This window comes from Cyphellophora attinorum, assembly GCF_001299255.1.
Source record: "Cyphellophora attinorum strain CBS 131958 chromosome Unknown Contig36, whole genome shotgun sequence".
In the NCBI taxonomy this organism is placed as follows: domain Eukaryota; kingdom Fungi; phylum Ascomycota; class Eurotiomycetes; order Chaetothyriales; family Cyphellophoraceae; genus Cyphellophora; species Cyphellophora attinorum.
In genome coordinates this window covers 147,855-159,957 of record NW_017253264.1, presented here as the reverse complement: position 1 = coordinate 159,957, position 12,103 = coordinate 147,855, and the positions used below count along the sequence as shown (strand labels likewise).

The following is a 12,103-nucleotide window of genomic DNA, read 5'->3' as shown; positions in this document are numbered from 1 at the left end:
TCGGCTACGATAAGTGCAACTGCACTTTGAGTACAACTTACGCCACCAGGTACTGCCTATGAGATCGATCGGGAGAGTGTGCCGAGGTGTCAAGCGCTGCGCGATCGCAAGGAAAAGTCTCCGCTAATTATTGAGCCTCATGGGCTAAGCAAGTGGCTAACAAACACTGCGTTAACTTCAAAGCAGATTTATAGTCAACGACAATTCTTATCTTGACCGGACACCACGGGTACGGGTACGCGATCAAAATCTTTCAGGCGCTGGTAGGTAATCAGACAAGCAACTATTGCGAAAATGGTCCGAATCTTGAGCATTTGATTTGGCGCAAGCACAGCCTCAGTGGCTCTGCGGAGAATATTCATTATGAGTGTGGTATCATGATAGTAAGTGGTCCCTCCCTTCGCTAAAAGTGCTGTCAATAAAAGACACTGGCAGTAATTGCCGGGTTCACAAATCCGTGATCGGCAGGCACTCGAGGCAAATCTGCCTTGAGCGTGGCCCGTTCCGCCTCTTTTCAGAAATTTGTATACATGACGTCTTTAGACATCTGCACGTACTCCTCAATGTGCCGCTGCTTGCGAGTTCTTTCTCTGTCTCAAGCAGGACTTGGAGCGTTTCCGGCCGCCGTTCGATCGAAAACAAGGTTGCGGTATTGTGCTGCTCGCTTGACTTGATCGCTGGTCACGGATAAGGAGCCGGAATGAATATCCAAGAGTCGTCGTGCGTTATCATATCATCGCGGGATTGACAAATCGTTGCATTTCTTCGTGCGCGGGCCAGTCCTTCATCGTGAAGAACGGATTTATGGCTGCCTGATCCTGCATCATCTGTGGCGTGAATTGACTAAAGTTCATGGCGCTGTCCATCATTGGTGAATCGTAGTGGTTTATGAAATCCATGCCTTCCTCGTACTCTGGCACCGATGCCGACCAGCTCAGATTTGAGTGCGGCATAGCGCCGGGTTGGGGGTAAGTGTTTGACTTCGGTGGCATGACTGCGCGAACTTGTTGAGGATAAGGACTCTGATTTGGTGGTGTGGGCGGGAATTGTTGTGATGAGAAAGGTATTTGGAAATGCATCGAGGCCGGTGAGGGCGCGCTTTCGGAACTGCCGTCGTGTGATCCTTCACGCTGCATCATTGCCGCGCCATTGGCGATGAGTCTTTGTTGCAGAAGATTGAGGTCCTCCTCGAACAGATCAGACCCATGATGTCCATCTTGTTTAAGTGCGCCCAGACGTTCAAGTATGTCGTGCGTCAAGGGCACGCCGGATCCCGTCTCTTTCAGAGGTGTTCCTGACCACCCTTGCCCGTTCTGTAACCGCTTATAAAGTTCTTGGAGGCCAGCCACAAGCTGGGTCTGTTGGTTCTCGAGCATCTCGACATACCTAGGCGGCTTGTCAGACATGTATGTATACAGAGTGCTCGTTTAGACTTACCCCTTCGGATACACCTTGTCGTGTGACTTTTTGCGCTCGCCGAACACGCATATCGCATTATCAGCCTTACACCGACTGCATGGACTTGCGCCGTCGCACTGCAATTTGGTGAGTATAACAGCCTTTGTGATCTGGTGCATAGAGACATACCTTTGACTTCTTGAGTCGACATCTGTCGCAAGCTTTACACACACGTTTGCGAATGCCACCGTCAAGCGGCGATGATGGCTCCAGAGGAGGTGTCATCATGTTGCCGCCCATCCTTTGTCTGTCTGTACGGAAATGCAAGATCAATGCCAAGCACGCGTGAAGTCGAAAAGGGTAATTGTGTATACAAGACCAGCAATGCTCTGGATATGTACAGCAGTGATCGAGTTGACCGACAACGAGTCGAGCATACAGTGAGATACTTCGTTATATTTCGAGAGCGAGAGGCAGGCAGAGTCAGTCCCAAACGGTGTCGAGAAAGGAAAGCCTTATATCAAACGGAGTTAATAAGACGGCCGCACAGAGTGGAACCAGAAGCAATAGCAACGGTCAACATCATTCATAAACTAAAATGAGAGGGTCGCATGTCCTGAGAAAACCTTCGCCTACTAGGGGGTGGATGACATGATGAGATACTGGCTGGGTTGCGTCGCACTACTCCTGCTCGGTCACTCGGTAACAAACTCTCTGACAACTGCTCTATCGAGCTGAGCGTGATGCACGGCAGTCGCAGCCCACCATGCTAGGATCAAAGTTAGACGCATGACTGATGTAGGTAGCAGGAACGTACAAAATCTGGAAGTCGGCGACAGGAACAAACACGAGTCCGAGCGCGAGACCGCCAGGACCCGAGGACAAGAACAAGGAGACTGGCTGGGCTGCATAACTCAGCATGAAAAATATTATGGATCCTGCACATCCTTGTTCTTTCTCAATACGGGAAAAGCAGTTTGACAGCGCCCGTGGGCGGATAAACCATCTTAGCGTTCCGCATGTTGCTGTGTAATCGCCTGTGTTGGCGCTGAAGATCATCACCATAGGCACCTTCGAGCTGTGCTGTCCTGCTGTTACCTTACGGCTCGTCACCGTACTGTACGATGATACCCGCGGACTTTCCTCCACTTCCTCAGGGGTGCTGGGCAGAATGATGTGCCTACAGCTGCACCTAGACCTCCTTCACTGACCGCCTGAAACGATCGAGGGTCTGCTGTCGCTCGTAATTGCTGACAACTGCTACGGCAGCGATCCTTTTCTAATCACAAACCAGCCACTTATTCGTAATCATTTCCACAGGGCGCCCGTGAAGCTATAGTACTTGTCAGTGCTATCTAGACGCCGCGTTGCCATCGTCCTTGCGATCGCAACGCCGCCTGATTCTGCCCAATTAGCGGATGAGTAAGAGTTTATACTACAGCACGCAAGCCTGCTCGTACAACCACGAGGCACTACACCCTTTCTCAGCAGTTGTACGGAGCGTGCTCATTCGTGTTCCTTTCATTCTCCCGTTCAACTCTATTCTACTTACTCGATCGATCGTTCAGCATTGGCTCCTGGCTTAATTTACCACGTGATACCAGTCAACGTCCCCTGGATTATCTGCCCTGTGCGTTTGAGTACCTGACTCAGGCACAGCGGACAGCTAATACCTGAACATGGCAGCGCTTGTTGCTGAATAGCAAGGTGCATTTCAGATAATCCTCAACGAGAATCCGAGATGAAATTCTGTCCTTGTTCCTGCGGAGAAGACTTCCGCTGCGGAGCTTTTCTCTTGACTGACCTCAGACTTGCCCTACACCACCGATGCTGTCAAAAGCAGAGCTGAGATCGTATTCATCCATATGCACGATGTCCCGCATCTGAGCTCGGTGCAATTGTCGGAACATCGGGGGTCCTGTCCCGCGTTCCATTACAATGAGCATGAAGTTGCCTTTATTTTGCCACCCCAAAAGCACCCTTACCTGAGCATATCGACGATCGATAACAGATCGTGCAATCGGCATCACTCCAAGGATGCGTGCACTTCGTCGTCTTTTGGAAGCAAGCTGTTCCTGGTCTGGACTTCATCTCATCTGTACAACATCTGGAGCATAAGCCTATAGGAAGAGCACAAATTCACGGCATTCCATGACTGAGCCGCTTAGGTAATTCGAGGAGTCCACTGCACCTGCTCCGAATGGCCTGGGTCACTTGATAGGACGCTTCAACCTTGAGGCTACATATGCAAGCTAGCTCGCCCGTCCGCAGGACTCTTACTTGCTCAAAAGGACGAACTAGGCCTGGTGAGTATGAGGACAACCAATTCAGCAGCTTGTCGAACGTGGCGTCACTCCTACAGCTTCCCGTTGCGAGGGGGGCTCACGAGTGCGTTGAGTATGCGGTCACAAGCACCAGGCATTGCAACTTGCGTAGCTCAACCCTGCGACCAAGGCATTGTCGCGTTGCTCAGCCAGTGTCTTGCTCCTGACAAACACAACGGTAAGTCGGCAAGACTGCGAGAGCGTGTGTGAGCCTACGGGTGAAGTGTAACAGCTTCAAGTAGACTTGGCGTACACAATGAAGTGCGCGCTTTGCCAGCGTTGCCAATTGCTAGCGCACTGCCAATCCATGTGTCCAAGTGAGGTACACTTCTCGATGTGATTTCATCAGGCTTGCATTTGAGTATCATACCCTCTCGAAGGGATGTTGAATGGCTACTGACAGCGCTGTGATGTTTCTGAAAGAGCCCCGGGGCGAATTGCTCGGACTGACAACATGCTTCCTGAACCGAGTAGGAAGAGTAGCCTGAGTCTACCATCTAACACATCCTCCAAACCTGGCCAGCAGCTCGAGTGAGGAAGCTGTGTGAAATGTTCTTTCATCGGAAGAGGTTTCCTCCAGCTCATCGAAATCTGTGGCGTCTTTGCCGGTGTGTTCAAGCTATCTGTCTCGGGAATGGACACGGTCGACTCGTGTCATTCCGCATAGTAAGCTCCGCTGGCTTCGTGGGCCGATTCCTTCAACAAACCAACCTATCTGACACCGATCAGCACGGTTGACCAAGCTGAGACCGGTTGACTCTGACATTGGTAGACCGGATGACGAGCGTTCGCGACTGCCTCGCCCAACAAATTGTGCACCAGCAGCGACCAGCTGACTGCACTCGTACCTGCCTGCCTGAAGCTTTGTTGCAACGCTGCAGGAGCGATCGACTGACGACATTGGCAACTGCCTCTCCAGATACTGTCCTGTGGCAGGAGCGATGGACTGACGACACTCGCAGCTGCCTCGCCAGACACTTGCTGCCGCAATACAGGAGCGATCCGCCGAGGAGGATTGCACCTACCTCGCGAGTCACTTGTTGCAGCACAGCAGGAGCGTCCAGCTGACGCCATTTGCGCTTGCCCCTCCATACCTAGGTGATTTTTCTCGGCAAGAGTGCCCTGCTGGCGGCCTTCGCGACACTGCCTCGCTAAACACTCTCTACGGCAGGAGTGTGCAGCGAGGCAAGTGCCATAGAGAGTACGCTTAAGGAAATCCTAGATAGCTAATGAATTCGGTTGTCGAATCATACAGAAATGATGGTAGTCGTTGCGGGAAGGAATTTCAAGCTTGAATAGTTCCACCACTTCAAACCCATACTTGACATAGAGGTCCTTCGCACCAGGCGTAGCTCTATATAGCATGGGAGACCAAGATCATCTGCTCGCTCTATGCCCCATTTCATTAGCATCGACGCAGCGCCTTGCCTTCGGTATCTCGGATTGGTCGCGATAGCGTGAAGGTAGGCATGAGGTGACCCATGGCCGAAATGTTTTGTGACAACCTCGTGGTGTTTTCTGACCCCGTTGTGGATCAGACGATTGCCCACCTCGAGGTTCGCGTCCTTCGGAAGTGGGAAGTGGTCCGTGAGCATCTCCCTCTCGACACTGTCATTTGAGAGCGTATTGGTCAGCCTGGTCTGAGGACTTGAGTATGAAAGCGAGGTATGCGCACAAGTTTTGTACAATGACAACGGGAAACTTTGTTTCGAGCGGGCTCTGTGCTCTCAGTTGCTATTGCTCGTGTTTCTGCATAACAATGCCTGACGCGAGTATGCTTAGAAACTTACCTATCATGGCCTCTCTGTGGGATGAACTGCCACATCGCATACGCCGCAATGTCCCCTGACATGGCGTCCTTCACCAGCATTATGTGCTGTGTCATATCATCCATGTCCTTCTCCATTTGAGCCACCGTATGCTGTATGGTGTCCGGCGTTGCTCCCTTCGGAAATATCGTGGTGAAGCCGACATCCTGCGACCAAGCTTCAAGCTGGATTGGCGCCAACTGTTCAGCATCGGATGGACTTGCAGGAACCAACACGAGAGCCGGCATGATGCCTGAAGTCGTCCTTTGACGTGCGGCAGTGTCAGCAATTGGCCCCTTCGTCGCTGTCCGGCATGGTTTTTTTGGTGATGGCGTCAAGTACACAGTCCTCCTGGATGAGATAACGACAGGCATGGGCCGAGCCAGCGAACTGAAACAGCAGCGTGGTGCAATGAACCCGCTCGTGCAAATCAGCTTAGCTCTGGCTCTAATTTGAGCCCCTTGGATGATTGCAGTAAGGCCTGGCTGCGATTTACAGGGGCAAGAGTTCGCGCTTGGGCTTTCATTGGTGCATCTGACGTCTACCGAGAGTGCGTTTTGTTCAGATCACCCACAAGTGGCTCTACTGCCAGGAACAACCCCTCGTCGCTCCTTCCCCCGGAGGCTTGGGAGCCCAACCACCACCGGCAGTGAGAAAGCCACAGTGAGCACCATTGCCTAGCTTGGAGGCATGAAGACCTCACTTCAGCATGCACATCTCCACCGCATCGAACTCTCCGGACCTTCACGAAACTTTGTCACGATTTCTTCATTCTACTCGTCGCTGCCGATTCTGCAGCAGCAACAGCTTTCTAGTGTACCGATATTATCGCCCCGCGAACTAACAGCTGTTGAGCACAGAGGACATTCAACTTTGGTCCAGAAGCGCTCTTGCGACAGAATTGTGTTTGACGTGTCAGGTTCTGATCACGATGCTGCTGTCCCAACAGGCCCGGTGAGGGCAGGGCTGCGACTTCCCGACCGGACCATAGCGAATTACACTGAACGGCAACAACGTCCAACATGGCGCTGGTCTACTCACCAGAGGTGCCCTCTGGCAAAAGCACACCTAATGACAACCCTCCCAGCCCGACTTTGACAAACCCTGACTCGATTCTTCCTCGGAACCCATATTCAAGCTATGCTTCAAGTCCGTCGCCTGATCGGCTACCCGTAGCGTCCTCCCCGACGTTGCACGACTTCAGACTACCTCAAAATGCGAGCCCGCCCGACGCGAGTACTGCGATAGGCGTGCCTACCCTCATAAAGATGCCCATACGCGCAAAGCCACTGGCACCGTCCAGTCAATATGCTGCATTTGCGGGCTACGAGCACGGCGCACCGCTAAGTGACATCGGCGAGGAAGAGACGGTGGCCTCTTTGACACCGAGATCGAGGGTGACAAGGCAGAGTCGAAGTCCGTCACCAGTGCACCCACTTTCGCCCACGCCTGCGCCAAAGCCCGCCCTACGGGACTCGACACCACAACGTCGTGGCAGCATTGGCGCAGCGAGTGATGGTTCTGATGAGGTAGATTGGGAGAACTTTGATACGTCAACAATGATGAGTGGACGACTCGCCGCGGATGTCGCCAAAGAGCAAGAACGGGAAGCGCTTCAGAGCAAGAGAAACAGCACAATTTCCGTGGCAGACGGAGACGAGGTGGGCGTACTCAACGATCGCGCCGAGCAAATCCTGGAGGACGCGCGCAAACGGTTGACTCACATGGAAGACAACCTGAGCAAGGCCAGGAACTCTATGCTCTGGAGCCCCAGATCTTCGCCGAACATATCTGAGTATCACCATCCTGCTGGTAGCTTATACCGCTCGATATCATTGGCCGGTGTGAGCAAGAGATATTCAAGGCCATTGAAGGACTCCTCGCCTGTACATGCTCGAGGTTCAAGCGATACAACACCTAGCGGCTTGAAACGCTTATCTATGGTTCCTGAAGCCCGGTCCTCCAGTGCTCAAGAATACGGAAGGACTGCAGATTCACCACAGTATTACAGCCGATCGTCTCCAATCACGCGAGTGCAGTCTCAATCACCTGCAAGCGCTCAGAGCCTCCATTCTCCTATGCGTACGTTGGACGAGGAGGAGAGCAATAGCGATCCCAGTACTACGAAGACCTCCCCAGAGAATCATACACCCAAGGGGCTTGGCATCGACACCAAACAAAAGAACGATGTGCCGACGCTCAATCGTTCTGCCTCAGCGGCCTCCCTGGGGCGACCTGAATCAGCAGCGTCCGTGCATTCGCTTCGTGAGTCGGTGTCAGATCTGCGCCTACGTATCTTTGATATAAAAGCCAAAGCGCAAGCTGACAAAGATCGACGCCGAAGTATTCAAAGGCATACGCCCAGTCCGTTCACGGCGGGCTCCAACCCAGAAAAGTGGTACACCTCTGCACCTGAGTACCAGCAAGGATCCAGTCCCATCAATGCCAGCGCCGGCGAGGGCTGGTCTCCGAAGCACGCCCGAGCAACTAGCCTCGATGCTCAGGTAACGCCTATGGCTTCCAAGACTGTCGATCTGCTGCAGCCGCAGACACCACAGACTGCCATTCCGGTGATCGGAACTCCAGCGGGCAGGACAGATGTCAACACTCCGAATCTCGCCAGGGAGGCCCCTGAGGTGCGCGCAAGGGATTCTGTCATCGATCAGTCCAACTATGAGGACGCAGCCCAGGACCTGGGCGATGATGATCCGGTCGCAGCCTCGGAGGAAGAGCAGGTTTATCTCAACGAGGTGCTGGAAGAGAGTCTTCAGGATGTGGAGCCTGATGTTCCTGACATACCTGAGCATCTCCTGCAAGAGGCTAATGCTGAAAGGCACGAAGATCGGCTGGATGCGTTCGACTATGAGAATATGTTTCTGCATAGTGCTATGGGCAACTATAGGAACAGTCAGAATACAGACAGCGATTCGAGCGACACAGAAAGCGTAGAGACTAGCAGGGCAGACCAGGTGACACCTACGGCAGGTCGTCCCGAGGAAGACTCTGACGAAGATCGACAAAGCCTGAGTGACGAAGAGGACGCGGAAGAACTGCACGGAGTCGATGACAATATTGATAATGAGCAACCAGGCCCTATCCCTGGAGACTTCGACGAAATGCCAACTCCTACCGCCTTGGTCGCTCCTGCCAAGCCATGGATGCGACCGATGCGCACCAACAGTGTTGAGTCTGTATCAACAGAAGCCTCATTTGCCACTGCAACAGAGGGCAGTCGCAGGGACGAGGCCAGCGATGAAGATGACGAAGAAGACTCGGTGCCCCACGAAATCCTCGGATGGGGCAACACAACTGCTTTCCCAACGCCGCCCGTGGCGAGTCCTCGACGCAGCAATACACCCAACGGCAATAGCCACCACTATTTCCCCACTCCGCCGACAAGCGCTCGCCTCGCCTCGCCTACCCACAACAATAGTGCTCAGAGCAATCCTCGCCCTCTCAAAATCGTGACCAATAGCAACACGTCACTGCGCCAAAAGGGGATGCTCACGCCGGTCCGCTCTCCCTCGAATTCAATTTCAACCGTCTCAGCCGGCAGTACGACCCCGAACCGTCCCCTCAAACCTAACAGCACTACGTCGCCGACATCCTCACAAGCCCGCTCCGTGATCAGCAACGGAAGCTCTGCCAACTCCACACCTCATCCTGCAAACACCGAGATCCTGATGGAGTCACTGATCAAGCTTGCGGACCCAGACTTTGTAGTTGATACGCAAGGCAACCAGCAAGGCCGGAGAGGGACGTTTGCAGAAGTGGACAAGGCGCTGGTCTTGGCGCTGTTGAGGGAGGTTGGGACTGTGTGCAATGGGGTGCTACAGGCGGAGAGGAAGAGGGATGGGACAGCTGTGAAGGGATTGAGGAGGCGGCTGGATGAGGCAAGGGGCGTCCTTGAAGGTAGGATGTATAGGAAGAGCGAGGCTCAAGCTGAAGCAGATGAGGACTCTTTCAGGAACGGCGCTGTCGCGCAGTGAGTCAGTGGTCTTGAAGTGCCAATTGGAAGATATATCAAGAGAAGGATTAACCAACATATCACGGAGGACTCCATAGTCGCTATTTGGCAAATGTTGAGCATGCACGTCAGACTGGTCGAGTTTGGAGAAGGAGAAAGAGATCGCTACAACGATTATATTGGGTTTCACATGTCCGTATACACCATCGGTGACGTCCATCATAATGTGCATAACGCTTTCTCTAGCTGCCTATGACTTCGACTTCTTGGTCTTCTTAGACGACTTCGCTTTCACCGGGATCTCTTCCGCCTGTTCTTGCACATCTACCAGCTCCAAGATCTTGCGTGCGCCAACATTGTCGACTTCAAGCTCAGATCTCCGCGATCGCAGGAGCTGCATCAGAGCGTCATAATGCTCAAAACCTGAGGCTTCCAGCATTGCCAGGACAGAAAAGGAGCTAGGCCCGGTGGCCCACTGTATGATCCGTCCAGGATCTTCAGCCGTGATGGTGCTGTAGAGACGGTCATGGAAGTTCAGAGGCGGCTCGATGGGCTTGATTTGGCCTGTCGCTTTATCGAAGTGTCCACCCACTACCAGCGTCTTCAATAGGCGACCTGCATGAGGTGCCTGCAGAATCTCATCTGCCGAGCCATCGGCCAGAGTCGCGATTGCCTGCAATGCATCTTCCTTGTTGCCCGTGCCATTGAGCAGAACCTCAGCCACCAATTGGCAGCCATATCCGGTCTCGATCAGGGAAGTAGCGCTGGAGGTGATGAAGTCGAACAGTGGCTGGCTGAGGGCTTCGACGAGCTCGGCTCTTCTCTTTTCGGGATCTTTCTTGCTGGTCTCCTTACGACGTTCTCGGACCTCTGCAACGAGCTTGAGGTCTTCTTCGACTGTGAGCCATTTTGGAGGACTGGCGTTGAACGGCCAGAGAATGGGTATTCGTGAGACGAGGTGGTTGACCTCGGCGAGCAGTTCGTGCTTTCGTAGCTCGTCATCCATCTCCTTGGCCAGCAGCTCTTTAAAGAGGGTCTTGTTCACTTCTCGTGTATCGTCCATGACTTCCATGACAGCGACCAGTAGCCGAGCACCGTTGGCATCAGCGGCCAATGCTCTGACGTGGGTTTTTAGCGATCCAACAATGCCTCTTCTGTACTTCGCATCACCCGCAGCGAGACACATGGAGAGCAGTCGAGCTCCATTTGGTGTGAATGCCAGGTTTCTGACCAGATCTCCCTCTTCGTCGTCTCGTAGCCAGTCCATGACTTCCTTCTCTTCTGGCCCTCCTTGTACACAATTGCTCCAGTACTGCCACAGGGCGTCGTGAAGAATTGTGAAGCCGGTTTTCTTCATCTGCACCAGCTGATTGCACATTTCCTTGAGATGCTGCATGACTGGGCCACGCAACTCAGGTTTCTGCTCGAGAATGACCTTCAGGTCCCCAGTTGTAGCCAGTTCTCCCTCTCCACCGTCCAATAGGCCAACACTAGGCCCATACCACTCCCTCAACAACAGAGCCTTCTGCTCTTTCGTAGCCGCTCCCCTATACACATCGTCCAGTATCCATCCACTCTCGCTGCCCCTGATCAGCCTCTTGACTCCGCCCCCAAACTCCTCGACCACGATATCCCTACACTCATCATCCACCATAACTAACTTCCCCACCAAGAACTTCGCATACCGACTTTCAGCCAACTCCCGATACTTCCCCTTCAGCTCCCTCGCGATCCCTACCTTCTGCTCCTTTGTGCCATACTTCACCGCGCACTGCACAACCCGCACGGAATCATGCTTGAAGACAAAGTCCTTGACTCGCCCATCGAGGATCTCGAAAAGCTCTTTCACCAGTGCGGTGCGTTCGGGTTTGGGAACGTGAGACTTCCGGCGTAGGCGCTCCCAGATCTTCTTGCTGCGGTGGATGATGTCGGCGTTGGGCTTGGCGGCTTTGCGCTGGAGGGCGAGGGACTTTTGCTCGCGGTGGGCGTCGCGGGAGGATTTGCCTGTTGGGGGGAGAAGGTCAGCTGTGATGTGAGGCACTGTCGTGTGGGGAATTTACCATTCAAGAACGTCTCTTTCGAGTCTCCGTCAGGCTTGACATCTTTTGCGTTCTTGTGCGTGTAGTCCTTGCCTCCACTGCCGTTCTGGTAGGACTTCTTGCTGCTGTTGGTGTCCTTGTCGAATTTGGGCTTCTTGTTCGACTTGTAGTCGACTTCGCCCGAGATCGAACGCTTTGTGCCTGTCTTGGCCGACATCCCGGCGCTACTGGTCACACGAAATCGGTCTATGACTTGCTGACGGTGATACTTCACAGCAAGTGGTACTCGCAGTGAACTTTTTTCTTGCTGCAGTTTTGGAGATCTCGCCGTTTCTCCGCAGCGGAAGATGCCGCCGCCAGATGCTTGGCATTTCGTTCCAACTGACTTCATTCTCATTCTCGACTTGCACCGCGCACCTCTCCCAATTTGTGGTTTACGTGCCTCACACACGCTGTACTCATATCCTACACGTAATCGCCCTGGAACCGCTCCTCAGGACTCGTCTCGGAGATCCACCGACGGGTCTGCTCGGCAGTGGCAGTCATGCCCACTATCATCCTAGGTTT

At 53.4% G+C, this 12,103-nt stretch overlaps 4 protein-coding genes across 4 annotated transcripts; 1 reads left to right on the top strand and 3 right to left on the bottom strand.

Annotated features, from left to right (window-relative positions):
• Positions 1-728: 728 nt before the first annotated feature.
• On the bottom strand, positions 729-1,698 carry AB675_11136 (Fluconazole resistance protein 1; the record flags this gene model as incomplete). Its single annotated transcript, XM_018139957.1, has 3 exons — positions 729-1,386; positions 1,438-1,535; positions 1,588-1,698. The coding sequence occupies 3 exons, from the start codon at positions 1,696-1,698 to the stop codon at positions 729-731; spliced, it is 867 nt and encodes a 288-aa protein (XP_017995824.1).
• Positions 1,699-4,969: 3,271 nt separating this feature from the next.
• On the bottom strand, positions 4,970-5,778 carry AB675_11135 (uncharacterized protein; the record flags this gene model as incomplete). The annotated part of the gene is made up of 2 exons (XM_018139956.1): positions 4,970-5,330; positions 5,513-5,778. 2 exons carry the CDS (start codon positions 5,776-5,778, stop codon positions 4,970-4,972), a joined length of 627 nt encoding a protein of 208 aa, XP_017995772.1.
• Positions 5,779-6,552: 774 nt separating this feature from the next.
• AB675_11134 (uncharacterized protein) lies at positions 6,553-9,519 on the top strand (the record flags this gene model as incomplete). Its single annotated transcript, XM_018139955.1, has 1 exon — positions 6,553-9,519. One exon carries the CDS (start codon positions 6,553-6,555, stop codon positions 9,517-9,519), a length of 2,967 nt encoding a protein of 988 aa, XP_017995735.1.
• A 228-nt stretch (positions 9,520-9,747) lies between these two features.
• AB675_11133 (Pumilio homology domain family member 6) lies at positions 9,748-11,753 on the bottom strand (the record flags this gene model as incomplete). Its single annotated transcript, XM_018139954.1, has 2 exons — positions 9,748-11,501; positions 11,558-11,753. 2 exons carry the CDS (start codon positions 11,751-11,753, stop codon positions 9,748-9,750), a joined length of 1,950 nt encoding a protein of 649 aa, XP_017995756.1.
• Positions 11,754-12,103: the final 350 nt, after the last annotated feature.